The sequence below is a fragment of the Nesoenas mayeri genome (genome assembly GCF_963082525.1).
Source record: "Nesoenas mayeri genome assembly, chromosome: 24".
NCBI classification, from domain to species: domain Eukaryota; kingdom Metazoa; phylum Chordata; class Aves; order Columbiformes; family Columbidae; genus Nesoenas; species Nesoenas mayeri.
The window spans coordinates 6,328,214-6,350,954 of NC_137546.1; the positions used below are offsets into that span (position 1 = coordinate 6,328,214).

Below are 22,741 nucleotides of genomic sequence, written 5' to 3' on the forward strand. Positions count from 1 at the left end.
CATGGACTCTCCAGCGGGAGCAAATGGGACTTGGTTGTCACCTCCTTGGGGGCTTATTTTTAACCATTTTTGGGGGTTTTCTTTTGGCTCCTTGCTGAGGGAGCAACCAGGGCTGGATCTGCCCCCCCCCCAAATCCCACGGAGCCCCAAAATTCCGCTTTGGGGGGTGACAGGGGGGAGGGGGGGGCATAAATCGCTTTGCCTTGTGCCCGCCTGTACATAACCCCGGGGTGGGGGGGTGGTCGCACCCCCTCCGAACTGCGACAACCACCACAAAAACTCATCTATATTCTGTACTTTTCGGTTCCGTTTTTTGGATATTAACTGTTATTTTTTTATACACTTTTTAAGCCTTAACTCATCGTTTTATTTCTGTTTGTTGGTTTGTTTTTTTGCCAGGGTGTTTTATTTACCTTCCGTTTATTAATTTTTACCCCCCCTCTGTTATTTTTTACCCCCTCCCCTGTTATTTTTTACCCCCCCCCATTCCTCGTTTCCCCCTCGATGTTGTACGATACTCTATATTGTAATCTTTTTTGTCAGCATGTTAATACCGTGTAAATACGCCTCTTATACACTTAACACCCCCCCTCCTTGCCCCCCCCTCCCCGTTTTGGGGCTATTTTTTAAGTGTTCCTCGCTGGAAATCCAGGCCACGAGTCCCTAGAGATAGTTCGTACCTTATTAAAAAAGGAGGAAAAAGAGAAAAGAAGAGAAAATATGGATAAAAAAGCCCTTTCCGCCCCCCCTGCTGTCTTGCATTGTGGTTCATGGAGAAGCCGGGGGGGGACCCGCGGTTGCGGTGTCGAAAAGGAGTGACCCCCCCCCCCAAAATTGGTGCCCGTTTCCAAAAAAAAAGAAAAAAGGAAAAAAAAAAGAAGAATAAAACAGAACAAAGAAAGAAAATGTTCATAAATTTTGTGTTTGTTGTGGAAATGCATAAAAAAACCCCAAAATAATGAAGGATTTGAGTGGAAACGCTGGCAGGGACGGGACACCCTGGGGACAGGTGGAGCTGAGGGTCACCCGGCACTTTGGGGGTGTCCCCAGAGGTGCTGGCTGGAGCTGGGGACACCCTGGGGACGAGCAGGGCTGGGGGACACCAGCTCTGGGGACATGTCACTGTGGGCACCACAGCCATAGGCACCAGCCCTGGGGACACGTCACCACCGTGGACACCTCACCATGGTCACCAGCTTTAGGGACACGTCACCACCACAGCCACCAGCTCCAAGGACGTGTCACCACCGCAGGTACAAGTTCCCTGTATATCTCAGTGTGGCCACCGCCTCCAGGGACACCGGCTTTGGGGACACTTCTTGCCATGGCCACCAGCTTCAGTGATACGTCACCACCATGGGGAGCAGCTGCAAGGACATGTCACCACCTCCAGGGCCACCTCAGCATGGTCGTCAGCTTTAGGGAGACATCACCACCGTGGCCACCAGCTCCAAGGATGTGTCACCACCGCAAGTACAAGCTCCATGTACATCTCAGTGTGGCCACCACCTCCAGGGACACTGGCTTTGGGGACACTTCTTGCCGTGGCCACCAGCTCTGGGGACATGTCACTGTGGGCACCACAGCCATGGTCACCAGCCCTGGGGACACATCACCACCATGGCCACTGGCTCCAAGAACGTGTCACCATGGCAGGTACAAGCTCTTTGTACATCTCAATGTGGCCACCACCTTCAGGGACACCGGCTTTGGGGACACTTCTTGCCATGGCCACCAGTTTCGGTGATATGTCACCACCATGGGGAGCAGCTGCAAGGACATCTCACCACCTCTAGGGCCACCTCACCATGGCCACCAGCTTTAGGGAGACATCACCACCGTGGCCACCAGCTCCAAGGATGTGTCACTACTGCAAGTACAAGCTCCATGTACATCTCGGTGTGGCCACCACCTCCAGGGACACCGGCTTTGGGGACACTTCTTGCTGTGGCCACCAGCTCTGGGGACATCTCACTGTGGCCACCACAGCCATGGTCACCAGCCCTGGGGACACGTCACCACCACAGCCACCAGCTCCAAGGACGTGTCACCATGACAGGTACAAGCTCCGTGTACATCTCAGTATGGCCACCACCTCCAGGGACACCAGCTTTGGGGACACTTCTTGCCATGGCCACCAGCTTCAGTGATACGTCACCACCATGGGGAGCAGCTGCAAGGACATCTCACCACCTCCAGAGCCACCTCACCATGGCCACCAGCTCTGGGGACATCTCACTGTGGCCACCACAGCGAGAGCCCACACCATGGCCACCAGCTTCTGAGACTTGTCACCAACATTGACACCACCTCACCATGGTCACCAAGTCTGGGGACACGTCACCACCATGGCCACCAACTCCAAGGACATGTCGCCACCAGCAGGGACATCTCACTGTGGCCACGTCACCATGGGCACCAACTTTAGGGACACGTCACTGCCATGGGTACGCCATGGACATGTCACCATGGCCACCATCGCCATGGCCACCTCACCACCATGGCCATCAGCTCCAAGGATGTGTCACCACCACAGGTACAACCTCAGGGACATCTCACTGTGGCCACCATCTCCATGGCCACCATCTCTGGGGACATGTTGCCACCTCCAGGGACACCTCACCTTGGCCACCACCTGTGTGGCCACATCACCATGGGCACCAGCTCTGGGGACATGTCCCCACCACAGCCACCAGCTGCCAAGATGTGTCACCACCAGCAGGTACAACCCCAGGGACATGTCACCATGGCCACCCGCCCTGGGGACACTCACCACAGACCCCAAGGACACGTCCCATGGCCACTGGCCCCATGGTGCCACCACAGGGGGTGTCCCCTCCCAGTGTCCCCAAGCGCTGGGATTGGGGGTCACCCCATGGGTGTGGATGGTCCCACTGGGGGATCCCGTGGGGGGGTGACCCCGGAGGTGAACCAGCCCTGTCCCCATCACCCACAGGTGTCCCACTACCCTCGATGGCACTTGGGGACATCCCCAGTGTGCTGCCTCAGTTTACCCAGGAAGGAAACGGGGGGAGGAAAAGTGGGGGGGGGGCAAAATTTGATCTTTTTCAGTGTTTATTAAAAACAAACAAACAAAAAAACGGGAAAAGGGGGGGGGGGGGGGGTGACTGTGTGTTTTTTTCCTTTTTTTCCTCTTTTCTTTTCTTAAAAAGACCGTGGTGGCCAGGGGGGGGGTGGGGGGGTCCTTACCTGCCTGGGGGGGCCCCCAGCACCACCATCCTCTGCTGAGGTGCCCCCAGCACAGCCCCAGCGCAGGGTGGGAGGTGATGCCTCCACCTGCCCTGGGGCTCACGCCCCCCCCGGGCTGGTCACCCAATTGCGGGGTGGGGGGGGACGGAGACACATTAAGGCAATCATCCTGTTCGCCCTGCCGTTGTGGGGGGAAGGGACAAGGGGGAGACGTGGGAACCCCCCCTCCCTGCCAGAGAAGGGGGGGTGACCCCCCCCATATGGGGGGACGCTATAGCTACGGGCTATATACACACCCTGGGGGGCCTCGGGGTTGGGTTGTGCTCAAAAGTGCCCCCCCCATCCCCATAACCCCCCTCCCCAGGGGCACAGGGGGGTGGGGAAGGGGGTCCCGTGGGTGCCCCCCCCCCCGGCCCAGCGGCTCTAGGAGTCCTTGAGCATGTTGATTCGGGCATAGATCTTGAGGGCCGGGCCCAGCTTGATGTTCATGGTGCTCATGAGATGATCCTCCTTGAGCAGCAGCAGCGCCTGCCCGTCGATCTCCTGCGCGCGGAACTCCTCCGCGATCTCCTGGCAGCCTGGGGGGGGGGACACGCTCAGAACCACCCCCAAAATGTGGGGGCGTGGCACAGATTCATTTTGAGACCCTGGAGTCCACCCCAGCACTGCCCCATGTCCTGAGAACCTCATGTCCGTCTGTCCATCCCTCCAGGGATGGTGACTCCAGCACTGCCCTGGGCAGCCTGTTCCAATGCTCCACAGCCCTTTGGGGAAGAAATTGTTCCCACATCCAACCTCAACCTCCCCTGGCGCAACTTGAGGCCGTTTCCTCTGCTCCTGGCGCTTGTTCCTGGGGAGCAGAGCCCGACCCCCCTGGCTCCAAGCTCCTTTCAGGCAGTTCAGAGATCAGAAGGTCTCCCCTCAGCTCCTGTTCTCCAGCTGAACCCCCCAGGTCCCTCAGCCGCTCCATCACACTTGTGCTCCAGCCCCTCACCAGCTCCGTTCCCTTCTCTCCACTCGCTCCAGCTCTTTCATCTCCTGTTAAACCTCGCCTGGTGCAACTCGAGGCGGTTCCATCACCCGTGAAAACCCAGCCCCCCCTCACCCGGCAGTGAGCGGATGAACTCGTAAACGTCCTCCACGTTCCACTTGCTGGGCTCGCTGGGCAGGAACCGGTGGCCGATGCCGGGCAGGTCGCGGACGTGCACGTCGGGCAGCTCCATCTCGCGCAGCTCCAGGTCCCGCTCGCCCTGGCGCCGGCGGGAGGTGGAGGAACTGGCCGAGATGGGGGAAAGCGGCTCCTCGTAGCTTGAATTATCCGAACAACGACTGGAATCCTCTTGGCTGTGGTTGAGCTGCAACGACGCCGTCACGGAAAGAGGCACCGAACCCGGCGGGAGAGAAACCGGCGGCTGCGGGACGGAGCAGCGACCGGCCTCAGAGCCCACCCGCGCCACCCCGCCTTGGGGACGGATCCCGCCCTGTCCCCCGCGCTCACCTGCTTCTTGGTGTCTTTGCTGAGGGGGGGCAGCGTCCCCTTGCAGGTCCGGCGGCGGCCGTGGGGGGGGCCGCCGGGTTTTTGCAGTTTGCTGCGATCGGGGTGGAACAAACCCACCCGCTTCGTGCAGCCCACGTTGTACCTGCGGGGAGGGACGGGGGTGAGGGGGGGACAACAACCCCGTGCTGCGGGGATTGGGGGGGGTGTGTGTGTTTTGAGGGGGGTCACCTCTTGGCACAGGCCATGGAGCAGAAGCGCTTGGAGCGCTTGAACTTGTAGGCGAAGTCGACGCGGCCGCAGAGCTCGCACTTCAGTTTGGGGGGGTTCCCCTCCTCTTTGGATTCTGGGGGGCGCGGGGGGACGCCCAGAGAGAGAAACAACCAACCAGCTCAGCCCCGAAACGCCGCTCGGATGGGGGCGGAGGGGGCGGCGAATCGTTTCGGGGGGGCCGGGCGCTACCTTGTAAATAAGGTTCCTCCATTTCGGAGTCGGTGGTGGTGGCGTTGTCCTGCGGCGGGAGCTTCTCCGCCAGCAGCTCCTGCGCATACTTCTTCTTCAGCGTCCCCACCAGCAGCGAGGAGCGCCCCACCTGCCCAAAAACACCCGTGGGTGCCCCCCCCCGCCATACGAACCCACCCCCTTCACGCGGAAACCAAACCCCGGGATGCGTTACCGGGAACGGTTCGGCCCCTTCCTGGATGACGAAGCCCTCGATGACGTGGGTGAGGATCTGGGGTTTCACGATGGCCTGGGGGGGTTTGTTCTCACCATTGTGGGGGGCAGCGCCGGCGACGGTGGCGGCAGAGCTGCCGGTGCCCGAGGTCATGCCGGGAGCCGGCGGCTGCGCATGGAGGCGCTCGGCGGGTTCTGCGGGGACACGCGCGGGCGGGTCCGGTGACGCGGGCGGTGACGCCGGGGCCGCTGGTGCCGTTATTACCATACAGCTGGCCCGGCGGGGGCGGGGGGGGACGCAGCTGCCGCCGCTCCCAGCGCGGCCCGGAGAGCCCGGGGGGCTGGGGGGCCGAGCCCAAAGCGCTGCCCAAAGCACCCGGGGAGCCCGAGCTGCCCCCGCAGGGCCCGGCGGGGGGTCAGGAGGCCCCAGATACGCGCGGTGAGCCCCAACGGAGCTCAGACGCACCCCGGTGAACAGCAGCACGGCCCGGCACGGCCCGACCCGCCCCGTTAAGGCCCCGCCGGCCCCAGCCAAGCCCGGAACGCCCCGGCTCCCCCGGGCCGGCCCCGTTCGGGCCGCGCCGCCCCCGCCCGGCCCGGGTGGCCCCAGCACCTTTGTCCGGCGGCGGAGGCCGCTCCCCCCGCCCGGGCCGCGGCTGCGGAGCCAGAACCGGCGCGGGGGGGGAACGCGAGGGGGGGGGGCGGATGCGGAAGTGAGGTCAGCGCCCGCCGCCCCGCCGGGCCGAGCCGGGCCGGACCAGGCCGAGCCTCGGCGGGGCGGCCGCAGGCGGGGCCGGGCCGCACTCACCGGCGGCGCTCAGCGGCTCGGCGGCCCCATGGCGCGGACAAAGGCGGCGGGCGGGCGGCGGCGGCCGAGCGGGGACAAAGGCGGCGGCGGCGGCGGCGGGGCCGGGCCGGGCGGCGGCGGCGGCTGCGCGGGGAGGGGCGGGGCCGCCGCTGACCCCGCCCCGCGCCCGCAACACGATTGGCTGCCGCCGCGCGCGCGCGCCCACGCCGGCAGTGGGCGGAGCCGCTGGTTGGACAGGGGGTGCGGGGCAGGGCCAAGCCGCTGGGCGGAGCCAACGGGAGGAGCGGAGGCAGAGCGGTGGGCGGAGCCACCCAGAGGGGCGTGGCCGAGCCACTGGGGGGGAGCCAATGGGGCGGGGCCTCGGGGAGAGGCGGGGCCAAGGCACGGTGCGGCGGCGCCTCGGGAGGGGCGGGGCCAGGCGGTCCCCGCAGCCTGCGCCCCACGCGTGGGGTGCGCCCCCCGCAGCCCCCCGTGTGCGAAGCCAACGGGGCAGAGACCCCCCACCCCACCGTGTCACCCCCACCCGTGCCTCAGTTTCCCCCCGCTATGGTAGCGGTGGCTCCACCCCACAAGTGGGTGCCCGTGATGGGGGGGCCTTACCGTGCGTGGGGGGCCGCTCGCCCTCGGGGGTGTCAGGGCCCGGGGGGGCGGCGGGCGGCGAGAGGGCGAGGGGCTGCGGCGGGGCGGCGGGCGGGCTCTCGGTGCTCCTGGGGGTGGGCAGCGGGTCCCGGCGGGCGCCCTCAGGGACCCCCAGTGGGGGCTGCAGGGGGGAGGGGGGCACACGCATGTGCGAGTGTCAGACACGCGTGTGCAGGGGTCAGACATGCGTGTACAGGTGTGTGTGCAGAGCACACAGGTGTGCACATGCATGTGTGTGTTGGGTGTGCACACGCGCGCAGTGATCGCGCACACACACGTGCAGGGATCAGACACACGGGTCAAGCACGCGCGGGCACACGTGCACAGAGCGGGGGCACACGCGGGGTCACGGATCTGGCCAACGCGTGCAAAAACATGCACGGAGCAGGTACACGCGTGTGCACAGACATGCACCGAGCACACGTGCAGGGACCGGGCACACGTGCGTGGGTCAGACATGCATTTGCACACACTCTGTGCACGTGTGGGTACACGCACGCGCAGGGGTCTGGCACGAGTGTGCACACACATGCATCAAGCAGACGTGCAGGGGTCAGGCACATGCACACCCCCGTGCACAAACGAGGGGCAGACGTGCACACACAGGCACATGCATCTGTCATGAGTGTGCACCCAGGTGTGTGCAGACACAAGTGGATCAAACACGCGTGTGTGGCGCAAGGGCACACGTGCACATCCACACACCCCCACACTCCCACGTGCACCGCGCGGGTGCACACACACGTGTGCACGGCTCAGGCACGTGGGTGCACACACACACAGGATCCCGACAGCCTGTGTACAAACACGGGCACACACATCACACACACACGTACACACACGTGCACACACACACACGTGCACACACACACACGTGCACACACACACACGTGCACACACATCACACAGGCACACACATCACACGGGCACACGGGCACACACATCACACGGGCACACACATCACACGGGCACACGTGCACACACATCACACTTGCACACACGTGCACACATATCACACGCGCACACATCACACGCATCACACTTGCACACACGTGCACACACATCACACGTGCACACACATCACACGTGCACACACACGTGCACACACACGTGCACACACACGTGCACACACATCACACACACACGTGCACACACATCACACACACGTGCACACACACCACACACACGTGCACACACATCACACACACGTGCACACACATCACACACATGTGCACACACATCACACGTGCACACACATCACACACACGTGCACACATACAGACACGGATCCAGCACGTCTGCCCCCCCGTGTGCACAGACCAGGGGCACACGCGCACACACGTGCGCACACATCAGCCCCCCCATTCCCACACCAGCCCCTCAATGCACCCCCAGCTCCCTCCCCAGACAACCCCCAACCCTCCCTGCACCCCCAAACGGTGCCAGGGGGTCAGGGGACATGGGGGGCCTGGGGGACACCCCTCACCGTGGCGCCGGCGGGCTGCAGCTGCAGGATGACGGCCGAGGCGTGTTGGAACTTGCGGGGAGCAGCGTGGCAGGCGGGGTGACCGTTGGGGGGGCCCCCCTCGCTCCCTGCTCCTTGGGGAACCCCCGCTTTGGGCTGCGGGGCCGGGCCGGGGCTGGCGGGGGGCAGAGGTTGGAGTTGGGGGGCGGTGGGGGGGCCCGGGGGGGGCTGCCCGCGGGGCGCCAGCTGCTGCTGCTGGATGACGAACTGCTGCTGCTGCTGCTGCTGCTGCGGCTGCATCGGCTTGGGCGGCTGCTGCAGGAACTGGGGGGGCTGCAGCGGGGCGTAGGCTGCGGGGACAGCGATGGGGGACAGGGACCCCCCCTCGTCACCGGTACCTCAGCCCCAATGGGCCCCGCCCCCAGGATCCTCCCCTCTTGCCAGGCTGCCCCTTGCCCTGGTGTCTGTTCACTCTGGTGCCTACTGACAACCAGCTTTACCTGCTGCAGATGGGGGAGCTGAGCTCAGGCTGTCCCAGGGGGGGTCCCCCACATTTTGGGACAGCATGCCCAGGCTCCATCACCCCATGGGTCCCCTGGTCTATCCCCTCACTGCTCCAACCCCCTGCACCGGTGCACCCCACTGGACCTCAGGACCCTCTGAGTGCTCAGACTCTCCCAAGCAGGTCCCCTGAGGGGACGTGTGACCCACAAGGTCCCAAACACAGGCGGGGTGCCAATGTACAGGAAACACCAGTGGGGGCCATCATTAGGTTTCAGAGTGAACGCCCTGCTTGGCTGAAGGCTCTGCTCACCCTGATGTTCTGAGCACCCAAGAAGGGGGCGATGCGCCCCTCAAGTGGGTACATGGGGCTGTCAGTCCCACATACAGGCTAGAAAACCATCATTAGGTTTCAGAGTGAACACCCCACCCCACGGCTCCCGCAGCACCCACGGGTGACCCCCCCGCCCCAGCGCAGCACCTTACCTGGGGTGACGAGCGGGTGGGCAGCGGCGGGGGCGGTGGCGCGGGCCAGGGGGTGGGCACGGGCGTCTGGCCCCTCGGCTTTTTTGAGGTGCTCGGCGGGGGGGTCGGGTGGGGGGCCCCGGGGGGGGCCGGCCCGGGGCGGGGGGCCCCCGGGGGGCTTCATGGCCAGGGCGGGGAGGTGGGGGCCGGCGGGGCGGAGGGCCAGGCTGTGCACCTGCAATGGCAGCGGGTCAGGGGGAGTCTGGGGGGGGATTTTGGGGTGCTGGGGCGCGGGGGGGGCTCACCTGGGGGGTGGCGGGCGGTGGGGCGGGCGGTGGTGCCGGTGGCGGTGCCGGTGCGGGGCTCTCGGGCCGGACGGCGCTGACGGGGCCCGTGGGGGTGAAGATGAGCTGGGTGTGGGGACAGAGAGTGGGTGCATGGCCCCCATTTTGGGGGGTGGCACTCTGTGTGTCCCCCCAATCCCTGGGGCCCCTATGGGGTGACACGTGTGTCCCCCTGCCCATGTCCCCAGGGACAGGCACTGGGCACCCTCAGTGTGGCTGGGGACACCCCACAGGGTGCTGACACCCCTAAAAGGCAAAGAGTCCTCCCCCGGGCTTGGGGATCCCCAAAGGGAGCTGTGGGTGCCATGTGGGGTGGGTACCCCACAGTGGGGCAGGGAGCACCCTATATGAGGGCTGGGGGGCACCCCATAGGGTCTATGTCCCCTATGGGGTGTGGGCACCCCAGAGTGGGGTTAAGGGGCACCCTGAGGGATCTGAGGACCCCACAGGGGCATCCTGGGGGGTTTGGGCACCTCCAACAGTGTGGGGGCACCTCATGGGGTCTGGGTGCCCCACCTGGGTCTGATGGGCACCCTGAGCACAGTGGGGGCCACCCTGTGGGGTCTGGGCACCCCACAGCAGGACAACGGGCACCCTACGGGCCCCAGGCACCCCAGAGGTGATGGGCACCCTGTAGGGTCTGGGTACCCCAGTGTGGGGTGATGGGCACCCTCTGTGTCCTGCCCACCCCACAGCAGGATGATGGGCACCCCACGGGTCCTGAGCACTCCATAGCAGGGTGATGGGCATCCTGTGGGTCCTGGGCACCCCACAGCAGGACAAGGGGCACCCCATAGGTCCTGGGCACCCCACAGTGGGGTGATAGGTACCCTGTAGGGTCTGGGAACCTCAATGTGGGGTGATGGGCACCCTAGGGTCCTGGGCCCCCCACAGCATGATGACGGGCACCCCACAGGTCTTGGGCACCCCACAGCAGGGTGATGGGCACCCTCTGTGTTTGCCCACCCCACAGCAGGATGAAGGGAACCCCATGAGTCCTGAGCACCCCACAGCGGGTTGCTGGGCACCTTGTGAGGTCTGGATACCCCATTGTGGTGTAAAGAGCCCCCTATGGGTCCTGCCCACCCCACAGCATGGTGATGGGCACCCCACAAGTCCCGAACACCCCACCATAGGTTGATGGGCACCCTCTGTGTCCAGACCACCCCACAGCAGGACAAGGGGCACCCCATAGGTCCTGGGTACCCCACAAGTGGTTAATGGGCACCCCATAGGTCCTGCCCACCCCAGAGCAAGATGACAGACACCCTATAGGTCCTGGGCACCCCACAAAAGGGTGACAGGCACCCCACAAGCCCTGGGCACCCCACAACAGGACGAGAGGCACCCCATGGGCCCTGTGCATCCTGTGGGGTCTGAGTATCGCACAGGTGGCTGATGGGCACCCTACGGGTCCTGCCCACCCCACGGCAGGACAAGGGGCACCCCACAGACCCCAGGCACCCTACAGCAGGTTCATGGGCACCCCATGGGGTCTGGATACCCCATGGGGAGTAATGAGCACCCTCTGTGTCCTGCCCACTCCACAGCAGGGTGACAGGCACCTCATAGTGGGGTAATGGGCACCCCGTGAGTCCCAGGCACCCCATAGTGTGGTAATGGGCACCCCGTGAGTCCCAGGCACCCCATAGTGGGGCAATGGGCACCCTGTGGGTTCCAAGCACCCCACAGCAGGAAGAGAGGCACCCCCGGCGCCCTGGGCACATTGTGCGGTCTGAGTACCCCACTGTGGGGTGATGGGCACCCTATGGGTCCTGCTCACCCCACAGCAGGACAAGGGGCACCCCACAGACCCCGGGCACGCTACAGCAGGTCAAGGGGCACCCCAAGGGTCCTGGGTACACCACAGGTGGCTGATGGGTGCCTTATGGGTCCTGCTCACCCCACAGCAGGACAAGGGGTACCCCATGGGTCCTGGGCACCCCACAACAAGCTGAATGGAACCCCACAGCGCCGTGGGGCAGGGCCCCCCCTTACCATCTGCGCCCGCAGGTACATCTGGGCCTGGCTGGCGGTGAGGGCGGGCGAGGCGGCGTTGCCCAGCAGCACAGCCTGCTGCGCGATGCCCGAGGCGCCGGGGCCCACGCTCTGCGCGCGGTTCAGCAGCTGCGCCGCCGCCGGGGACGTCGCCAGGTTGATCTGGAACGGGACGGCAGGAGAAAACCGGGGTGCCGTGCCAGACCGGGGCCGCGGGTGCCGGCGGGACGGGCGCCCGGGGACTCACCGTGGGCTGCTGCGCCGGGGCGGGCTGCGCGCCGCTGCCGCCCGAAGAACCGCTCTGCCTGTTCGCTGCCAGGCTGGCCTGGGGACGACAAGAAGAGGCGAATCAGCGGCGCGCGGCACCGCAGCACCCATGGGTGCCCCCGGGGTGCCCCGTACCTGCTGCACGGCCGCCAGGCTCTGGAGCTGGGCGCTGGTGAGGTGCTGCTGCTGCAGCGCGGCCGTCTGCAGCATCAGGTGCTGCTGCTGCGCCGCGTACATCTGCTGCAGGTACTGCGCCGCCGTGTTGGGCTGCCGGTGCAGCGCCTGCTGGATCACCTGCGGGGCGCGGGGACGTTCCCGGGCTGCACCACGACCACTAATGTCACCCCCTGGCTCCAGCCACCCCCCCAAAGCGCGGTACCTGGACGGTCTGGCGGTCGGGGATGCCGCTGTAGACGGAGATCTGGGGCGCGGGCGGGCGCGCGGCGCCGGTGCTGCTGGGCGTCGTGGCGGTGCCGCCGGCGTTGCTGGCGGGCGCGGGTGCCGGGAGCTGCTCGTTCTCCATGGTGGGGGGCGGGGGGGTCAGGCTAGAGCTGGGGGGGAAGGGAGGGTGAGGGGGGCACCCTGCGGCACCCAAGGGTGGAACACGATGGCGGTCCAAGGGGTTATGGGCGGGAGGAGCCCCCGGGATGCAGGAGATGGGGAATGGGAGGATGGATGGAAGGACGGAGGTTGGGAAGGGATGGACAGAAGGACTGAGAAAAGGGAGGGATGGACAGAGGGATGGCTGGAAGGAAGGGAGGGATGAAGGTGAAGATGTAGGGAGGGACAGAAGGACGGATGGAAGGAAATGAGGGAAGGAAGGAGGAAAGGGACAAAGGATGGGAGGGAAGGACAGATGGGCGGATGGACGGAGGACGGGGCAGAAGGAAGTAGGAAAGGGATGGAAGGGAGGGAGAGAAGGACAGAAGTAGGAAAGAGCAGACAGGAGGACAGAAGGAGGAAAGGGGTAAATGGAAAGGAGAAAGGGACGGAAGAAGGGAGGGAGGGAAGGATAGATGGACAGAAGGACAGACGGAGGGTGGACAGAACGATAGACCAAAAGGAGGGAGCAGGACAGACAGAAGGAAAGAGATGAAGACAGTAAAGGATGGATGGAAGGAAGGACAGATGGAAGTAAGAGAGGGATGTAGGGATGGAAGGACGGACAGAGGAAAGGGACAAGGGGAGGACAGAGCGAAGGAAGGACAGACGGAAAGGAGAAAAGAGATGGATGGCAGGAAGGAAGGGGACAGAGAGGAGGGACAGAAGGACAGGAGGGGGACAAGGGCTCTGTGGAGGCCGCAGGGGCTGCGGGCAGCACCACTGTCACCGTCACCACCAGCACCGCGGTGGCCACGAGGCTCCATGGCCACCAACAGCCACCCATGGCCACCACGTTCCCCTGGTCACCCACCCGTGACACCCGTCCCTGCCCATAGCCTGTGCCACCAGGCCGGGGGGGCCACCACCACGGTGCCACCACCACGAGTGCCATCCCCACAGGTGCCACCGCGGTAGGACCAGGGACAGCAGTGCAGACGCGCCAGACCATGGACAGCGGTCACAGCGGGTGGCCTGGGTGGCCTGGGGAGGTGACCACATCACGGCCACACCAGCCGCCTCCAACGCGGCTCCCATGGGAGGTGGCAGCGGTGACATCCCCAGGGGTTGTGTCCCCTGCTGGGCCGTGCAGTGTCCCCGGAGTGGCTGTGACACTCCAGCCCTGTCCATCCACCAACACGTGTCCACTGAGGACATTTTGGGCAGAACTTTTCCCCTCCGAGCAGCTGTGGATCTTTTTGTCCCCCGCAGGTGGCATCGGGGTGACACGGGGCCACTATAGCGACCGACACATGGGGACCAGGTCCATCCAGAGCCAACATCCCCTGGAAGGGGACAGTGCAGGACGCCCCACCATGTCCCCCCCACACCGAACCCCCGTGGATATTGGGGTGTCAGGGACGACCACCTCTCTTTTGAGCCACGGGTGACGGGGACAATGCACGTCCGACCCCTGAAAAAACATTAAACCCACCCAAAATGAACAAAAAAAGGGGCAGGATCCCAGCACTGCTGGGTGACAGCGGGACCCACCGTGGGTGGGGGCACGGGGGGGTCCCACAGCCAGTACGGGGAGCAGCCGCGGAGCTGGACCCCCTGAGCTGAGCCCAAAATGGGGCACAAAGTGATGGAGGGGCAAGAAATCATCGTAGGGGGGTGGGATAGGATAGAGGGGGTGGGATAGGACAGCGAGCGGTGAGGCGGGGGGTGGGAAATCATAAGGGGGTGCAAGATTATGAGGGTGCAGATATGATAGAGGGGGCTCAGATATACTGAGGGGGTCAGATACGATGCTAAGCAGTGGAACATGGTAGTGGGGGGTGGGAAGTAATAATAAAGGGGTGTAAAAATAGAAGGGGGGGCACAAGATGATAGGGAGGGGTAAGAAAGGTGAGTGGGGGAGATTTAATGGGGGGTGGGATAGACGGGGGTCAGATATAATGGGGGGGTCAGATATAATGTGGGAGGTTGGATATGATGCTAAGCAGTGGAACATGATAGCGGGGGGGTGGGACATAATAATAAGGGGGTGTAAAATCAGAAGGGGGGCACAAGATGATGGAGAGGGGTGAGAAGCATGAGGGGGGTGGGATAGAGAGGGAGTCAGATATAATGTGGGGGGGTCAGATACAATACTGAGCAGTGGAACATGGTAGCAGGGGGTGGGAAGAAGTAATAAGAGGGTGCAAAATCATGGGGGGGCACAAGAGGATGGGGAGGGGTGGGAAACACAAGAGGGGGATATAATAGGGGGTGGGATACAGAAGAGGAGGGGTCAGATATGATGCTAAGGAGTGGAACATGATAGTGGGGGGTGGGACATAATAATAGGGAGCTGTAAAATCAGAGGGGGGTGCAGGATGATGGGGGGTGGGATGGGGGGGCAGATATAATAGAGACAGATATGATGCTGAGCAGTGGAACACGATAGTGGGGGGGGAAGTAATAATAAGGGGGTATAAAAGTGTGAGGGGGTGGGAAAGGTGAGTAGGGGAGACTTAATGGGGGGGTGGGATAGACAGGGGTCAGATATAATGTGGGGGGGTCAGATATGATGCTGAGCAGGGGAACATGGTAGTGGAGAGTGGGAAGTAGTAATAAGGGGGTGCAAAACCAGAGTGGGGTGCAGGATGATGGGAGGTGGGATATGGTGGTTGGGGGGGACACACTAGTGGGGGGTAGGATATAATAGAGGGGGGTAGGATATGATGGGGGGCAGATGTGATAGTAAGCAGTGGAACGTGATGGGGGGTGGGACATAATAATAAGGGTGTATAAAACTGTGGGGGGTGGGAAAGGTGAGTGGGAGAGACTTAATGGGGGGTGGGATAGACAGGGGTCAGATACAATAGAGAGGGGGCAGATATAATGCTGAGCACTGGAACATGATGGGGTGGAAGTAATAATAAGGGGGTGTAAAATCAGAGGGGGGTGCAGGATGATGGGGGGTGGGATATGGTGGTTGGTGGGGGGACACACTAGTGGGGGATGGGATAGAGAATAGAGGGGGGTGAGATATAAGGGGGGGGCAGATGTGACAGTACGTAGTGGAACATGATAGTGGGGAGGTGGGAAGTAATAATAAGGGTGTATAAAGTGGGGGGGATGGGAAAGGTGAGTGGGGGAGATGTAATGGGGGGTGAGATAGACAGAGGTCAGATATAATGTGGGGGGGTCAGATATGATGCTGAGCAATGGAACATGATAGTGGAGGGTGGGACATAATAATAAGGGGGTGCAAAATTAGAGGGGGGTGCAGGATGATGGGGGGTGGGATATGGTGGTTGGGGGGGACACTAGTGGGGGGTGGGATAGAAACGAGAGGGAGTGGAATATGATGGGGGGCAGATGTGGTAGTAAGCAGGGGAACATGATAGTGGGGGGGTGGGACATAATAATAAGGGGATGTAAAATTAGAGGGGGGGGCAAGATGATGGGGAGGGGTGGGAAACACGAGTCGGGGGGATATAATGGGGGGTGGGCGGGAAACTGGGGGCTCCAAAGGGGGGCGGGGAACGGCGGCGGGACACGGACACCGGCGGGTCCAGGTCGGGCCTGGCGGACGGGTAAACTGAGGCACGGCGGGTCCCGGGGCGCATGCGCGGCGCGGCCCCCCCACCCCCCCTCTGTCCCCCCTCCCCGTTCCCGGCCCGGCCCAGACAAAGCCGCCGGGGCCCGGTAGCGGCGGCAAGCGCGGTACCTGCGGCCCGGGCGGAGCGGCTCCCGCCGGCCACGGCCATGGCCCCGGCGGCTCCGGGGGCGGGCGGGGGGCGGTGGGGGGTCCCGGTGCCGGTGCCGGCGGGGCCGGGCCCGCGGCCGCTCCCTCCTCCCTCAGGCGGCGGGCGCGGCGGCCCGATGCCATAACTCATTTGCATTCCTCCGCGCGTCACGTGGGCCGCGCCAGCCAATCGCCGCCCCGCCCGCCCCGCCGGGACACGCCCACCGCGCCCCGCGCCCGCCGCGCCGGCGGCCGCCGCTCGCGCCTCGCCATGGCAACAGGGAGGGGAGGGGGGAGCGGGGTCGCCATGGCAACGGGGAGGGGCGGGGGGAGGGAGGGGTCGCTCCGCCCCGGGCAGCGGGTGAGCCCGGCGGGGGGGGCCGGACGTGGGGGGCACCGGTCACCGTGTCACGGGGCTGCCCGGGGTCACCCCCGGGATGCTCAGGGCTGGTACCGGCTGGATGCTGCACGGAGGGGCGGTGGCGCCGGTCACCGGTGCTGCCTGAGGTCACCCGGTGTCACCCCGGGGTGCTCAGGGCCGGCACGGGAGGGACGCTGCACTGGAGGGATGGTGGCACTGCTCACCAGTGCTGCCTGGGGACACCCGGTGTCACCCTCGGGTACCCAGTGGGATGATGTGACAGGGAGGTGGCACCGGTCCTCATGTCCCCGCTGTTCCTGGGGTCACCCCGGGGTGCTCAGGGTCGGTACCGCAGGGACACTGCAGCAGAGGGACGGTGACACCGGTCACCAGTGCTGTCTGCTGTCACCAGACGCCACCACGTGCCCAGCGCTGGCACCCGTGGGATGCTGCAGTACAGGGGTGCTGGCACCGGTGCCTGTGTCCCCGCTGCTGCCTGGGTCACCCCGGGGCGCCCAGGGACAGTACGGGTGGGATGATGTGACAGGGGAGGTCACACCGGTCACCGGTGCTGCCCGAGGTCACCCAGGGAAAGGACGCTGTCACAGAGGGCGGTGGCAGCGGTCCCTGAGCCACCCGGGGTCACCCCGTGTCACCGGTGGGGCGCTGTGGCAGAGGGAGGTGGCTCCGGTCCCTGGTGTCCCCCGCTGTCACCCCAGGGTGCTCTGGGGACGCCCGGGCTGGGCAGGCGCTGCTCCCACCCCTGTGTCCCCACCACTGAGCGGCATCACCCCGAGGTGACACCCAATTTACTGCCCACAGGGACGATGCCACTGGTGGGGACATTATTTGCAGGAGGGACTTTGGGCACTGGACTTTGGGTGCTTAATCACACCTAAAGAACTGTGGGCTCTTCTGGGGTGCCCAGAGAGCCCTGCAGCCCCCAGCCCGGTGTGTGACCCCAAAACCCCCGGGCTGGATGGAGATGGAGGTTGGGGGTCCACCCGCTTCCCCGAGGCGGGGGCTGGTGCTGGATTTTGGCCCCTGCGCCCGGCACCGGGTCGGGGAATGAATCTGGGAGGATAAACAGTGTCAGGGGTGCTGCCCGGCATGGAAAACACCAATATCTGCTCCTGAAGGGCTTGGGGGCTGGCAAAGGGGTTTGCTGCGGGGCTTCTGGATTTGCAAAGGGGCTTGTGGGTTTGCAGTGGGGTTTGGGGGTGTGTAAGGGGATTTGTGAGTTTGCAACAAGTTTGGGGTTTTGCAACAGGGCTTGTGGGTTTGCAATAGGGCTTTTGAATTTGCAGTGGGGCTTGTGGGTTTGCAATGGGGCTTGTGGGTTTGCAATGGGGCTTGTAGGTTTGCAATGGGGCTTCTGAATTTGCAGTGGGGCTTGTGGGTTTGCAGTGGGGCTTATGGGTTTGCAACAGGGCTTGTGGGTTTGCAGTGGGGCTTCTGAATTTGCAGTGGGGCTTGTGGGTTTGCAATGGGGCTTCTGAATTTGCAGTGGGGCTTGTGGGTTTGCAGTGGGGCTTGTGGGTTTGCAACAGGGCTTGTGGGTTTGCAGTGGGGCTTGTGGGTTTGCAATGGGGCTTGTAGGTTTGCAATGGGGCTTCTGAATTTGCAGTGGGGCTTGTGGGTTTGCAACAGGGACTTGTGTGCTTGCAATGTGGCTTCTGGATTTTCAACAGGGCTTGTAAGTTTGCAACAGGGCTTGGAGGTTTGCAAGAGGATTTGTGGGTTTGCAATGGGGGTAGTGGGTTTGCAATAGGGCTCAGAGGTTTGCAAGGGGGCTTGTGGGTTTGCAACAGGGACTCGTGGGTTTGCGAAGGGACACAAGGGTTTCCACATATAACTTAAGGATTTGTAAAAAGGTCTCAGGTATTTGCACATGGAGCTTGAGGATTTGCAAACCAGGACCCAAAGGTTTGCAAAAGGGACTTGAGGATTTGCGAAGGGGACTAGTGGGTTTGCAAAGGGGACTAGTGGGTTTGCGAAGGGGGCTCCTGTGTTCGCACGCAGGAACCTGAGGTTTGCAAAGGGGAGTTGAGGGTTTGCAGAATCTGCACGTGGGGCTCGTGGATTTGCAAAGGGGACTCGAGGATTCGCATGTGGGCTGTGAGGATTTGCAGAGGGGACTCATGGGTCTGCACTTGGGACTCAAGAGTTTGCAGAGGGACTTGTGGGTTTGCAAAGGGGGCCATGGGTTGGCAAAGGGGCCAGTGGGTTTGCAAAGGGACTTGTGGGTTTGCAAGGGGTCTGTGGGTTTACAAGGGGTCTGTGGGTTGGCAAAGGGGCCAGTGGGTTTGCAAAAGGGCCAGTGGGTTTGCAAAGGGACTTGTGGGTTTACAAGGGGCCAGTGGGGTTGCAAAGGGGCCAGTGGGGTTGCAAAGGGGCCCGTGGGTTTGCAAAGGGGCCTGTGGGTTTGCAAAGGGGCTTGTGGGTTTACAAGGGATCTGTGGGTTTACAAGGGATCTGTGAGTTGGCAAAGGGGCCTGTGGGTTTGCAAAGGGGCCTGTGGGTTTGCAAAGCGGCCAGTGGGTTTGCAAAGGGGCCAGTGGGTTTGCAAGGGGCCAGTGGGTTTGCAAAGGGGCTTGTGGGTTTACAAGGGGCCCGTGGGTTTGCGAAGGGGCCTGTGGGTTTGCTTGGCTTGCAGGGTGGGTGCTGCCCACTCCTGCCTGCACTGGGGGTACTGGGGGGGCTGTGAAGCCTATGGGGGGATACTGGGGGTACTGGGAGAGCTATGGGTGGTACTGGGGGGGCTATGGGGTACTGGGGGGTATTGGCGGGGGCCTATAGGGGATGCTGGGGGGGCTGTGAGGGCTATAGGGGCACTTGGGGGGCTATAACGCCAATGGGGGGCACTGGAGGAGCTGTGGGTGCAGTGGGGGCACTGGGAGGGCTCTTGGGGAGCGCTGGGGGCACTGGGGGGGGCGGTGGGAGGACACAGGCGCTGCTGCCGCGAGGGGGCGATGCCGCCCGTCCCACGGGACACGCCGCGCCGCTGGGATTTCTCCCTTTTTCCCCCTTTTTTTTCCCCTTTTCCCCCTTTTTCTCTCCCCCCTTTATTGTCTCTTTTTTATTTCCCGCCTCCCCCCTTTTATTTTCCCATTTCTTTCACCCCACAACTCCAGCTCCTCTCTGCGCACCCCAAACCCACTTCAGAGCAGCGCCGAACCCAAACCCTGCCCTTTTCAGCCCAAAAACCAACCACACCGGGCAACGACATCACCAACCGCAGCAGAGATGGGGCGATGGGGGTCCCCATCGGGTACCACCGCGGGGTAAGAACGACGCTCATCCCGCAAACCTCCAGCATCCCGGAGATGCGGTTTATTTGGGGTACCCCATCCCGCATCCCATCCCGCATCCCGGGGTCCACATCTTCACATTAAACCCCCCCCGCACCACCCAAAACTAAAAGGAGCCGAGCGATGCCAAAGTGCCGGTGCTGCCGGTGCCTCCCGGGGGCGCCGCCGCCGGGACGCGGTTCCTGAGCGCTCCGGGGAACCGGGCGGGAAAAGCTTTTAAGCACAAACCCGCATTGTTTCCACCCAGCGGGGCGACCATTCAACCTCCAAACACGCTCAGGGTTGGGTTTCCAGCCGGAAATTTCCCTCCGATGGTACAAAAAGGCAGATTTGCTTCCCCCCCCCCCCCAACCCCCCCCCAATAAAATAAAGGGGGGGTGGGTGGGTGAAAAATTCCTCCGCCTCCTTGCAGGCTCTGCAAATATTTATGCGGTTCAAAAAGGTCCCGAGGGAACAAAGCACGGACACGGCGCGGCCCCCCCCGAACAATGGGGCCGGATGTGTTCTGATGTGAGCGGAGCTGGTTCATATCCGCCTACCTGCGGCCTCCAGCTGCTCGAAATCCCTGCAAAAAAGGGCAAAATGTTGTATATTTTGAGGGGAAAAAAGGCCTTTTTTGGGGGGGAAAGAGGCTTTTTTGGGGGGGGGAGGGAAATGGCTTTTTTAGGGGTAAAAAAGGCGCTTCTTTGGGAGAAATTAAGTATTGCGAGTGGCAGGCGCCCAGCGCCCTGTGAGCACCACAGTGGTCCCCGAGTCCCCGATGCGCAGCATCACCGCATCCCTTTCTTAATGAAGGCGGGTGGTTTAATGAAGTTGGGAGCTCATTACCCCCCAGGGACCCCCGTCCGTCCCGGGGTGTCACTGTCACCCCAACACCTTCGCCCCCCCGGCCTCAGCGTCCCCCCATTCCAGGGTAGGAGAGTGAGGAGAAGCGGATGACCGAGGTTATATAAATATTCTGAGTCAGCTTTGGGGGGTTATTTAATGTATTTGCAGTGGATTCGGGTATTTTTCCAAAGGAAATCGCGGGCTGACGTGGTCTCTCCTCCCCCCACCTTCTTCTGGATGCTCCAAATTGGGCTATTTTGCGCAATTTTGCCTCATTGCAGGGTCTTTTTTAACAATCCCCCCATTTTTGCCCCGAATTCTCCCATTTTTTGCTCACAGAGCAGAAACTATGATTTCCACCCTCTTGGTGGCAGCTCCAGCCCCATCTCCCTTCCCACCGTCTGTCTGTCCATCCACCCAAACCCCCCAAACCATTGGCTTATTTGGGGGGATCCATTCACCTCCCTGTAATTACACCCTTAATGTACCAGCGTTAATGATTACCGGGTTATCAATATCCTATAGGATCCATACAAGAAGGATTCAACCCCTATTTTTGGGCTGGAAATCCCGCCGGGTGCCGAATCAGCACTGGGGACCGAGCACCTTTTAGTGCTTTAAATCTGCTCCTGTCTGCTCCATCATCTCCTTTGGGTTAATTAAATCACACCAATTAGTTCAGAAACGGCTTAACCTCCGGGATGGGGGGGTCTCCCCAAACAGAGCTGCTGCTCTTGGTCGCACCATGAACTTATATTTCCTGCGGCATTTAGTTGTGGAGTATTTAGCTCTGGAGTATTTGGCATCTGGGCACCGGGGAGTTTCTTGCTGGTGCGTTTAGCTCTGGTGCATTTAGCAAAAGGGCATTTAGCTCCGGGGCATTTCGCATCGATGCATTTGGCATCTGAGGAATTTAGCATTAGTGCATTTAGCAAGAAAGCATTTAGCGTCGGTGCATTTAAACCCCAGGGCATTAAGCGTTGGTGCATTTAGCATCGGGGCATAAAGAGCTGGTGCACGGAGCACCAGGGCTCTGACCAGTGGTGTATTTAGCTCTGGGCATTTAGTAAAGAGGCATTTAGCTCTGGGGCATTAAGCATCAGGGAATTTTGCACCGATGCATAAAGCGTTGCTGAATTTAGCACCAGGGCATTTAGCTCGGGTGCATTTAGCTCTGGAGCATTTTACATTGGTGCATTTGCCTCTGGTGCATTTATTGTTGGTGCATTTAGCACAGGTACATTTAATTCTGGGGCATTAGCGCTGGTGCATTTAACTCTGGTGCATCTATTGTTGGTGCATTTAGCGCTGGTGCATTTAGCATTGGCACATTTAACCCTGGTGCATTTGGTGTTGGTGCATTTAGCCCTGGTACATTTATTGTAGGTGCATTCAACTCTGGTGCATTTAGCTCTGGTGCACTTGATGTTGGTGCTTTTAACTCTGGAGCATTTGGTGTTGGTGCATTTAGCTCTGGTGCATATAACTCTGGAGCATTTAACTCTGGTGCATTTGGTGTTGGTATATTTAGCTCTGGTGCACTTATTGTAGGTGCATTTAACTCTGGTGCATTTAGCTCTGGTGCATTTATTGTAGATGCATTTAACTCTGGTACATTTAGCTCTGGTGCATTTGGTGTTGGTGCATTTAACTCTGGTGTATTTAGTGTTGGTGCATTTAGCTCTGGTGCATTTGGTGTGGGTGCATTAGGTGTTGGTGCATTTATTGTAGGTGCATTTAACTCTGGTGCATTTAGCTCTGGTGCATTTATTGTAGGTGCGTTTAATGCTGGTGCATTTAGCTCTGGTGCATTTGGTGTAGGTGCATTTAGCTCTGGTGCATTTGGTGTTGCTGCATTTAGCTCTGGTGCATTTATTGTAGGTGCACTTAACTCTAGTGCATTTAGCTCTGGTGCATTTGGTGTTGGTGCATTTAGCTCTGGTGCATTTGGTGTGGCTCCTGGGGAGCAGCGTTGCACAACACCCCCAATTGGGGCTGGGGAGAGGGTGGAAACCCCCAGCAACGGGTTGTAACACTGAAAGAAGGGTTACAGCAGTGGGGAGAGGGTGGCAATGCTGGGAGAGGGTGGTAAAAT

The 22,741-nt window shown here is 61.9% G+C and overlaps 1 protein-coding gene across 1 annotated transcript; it reads right to left on the reverse strand.

Annotated features, from left to right (window-relative positions):
• Positions 1–3,063: 3,063 nt before the first annotated feature.
• On the reverse strand, positions 3,064–12,390 carry PHC2 (polyhomeotic homolog 2; the record flags this gene model as incomplete). The annotated part of the gene is made up of 14 exons (XM_080358852.1): positions 3,064–3,788; positions 4,316–4,622; positions 4,709–4,850; positions 4,937–5,051; positions 5,168–5,297; positions 5,382–5,575; positions 6,789–6,948; positions 8,314–8,642; positions 9,280–9,493; positions 9,564–9,668; positions 11,601–11,762; positions 11,848–11,925; positions 12,003–12,161; positions 12,247–12,390. 14 exons carry the CDS (start codon positions 12,388–12,390, stop codon positions 3,634–3,636), a joined length of 2,394 nt encoding a protein of 797 aa, XP_080214978.1. The 3' UTR covers positions 3,064–3,633.
• Positions 12,391–22,741: the final 10,351 nt, after the last annotated feature.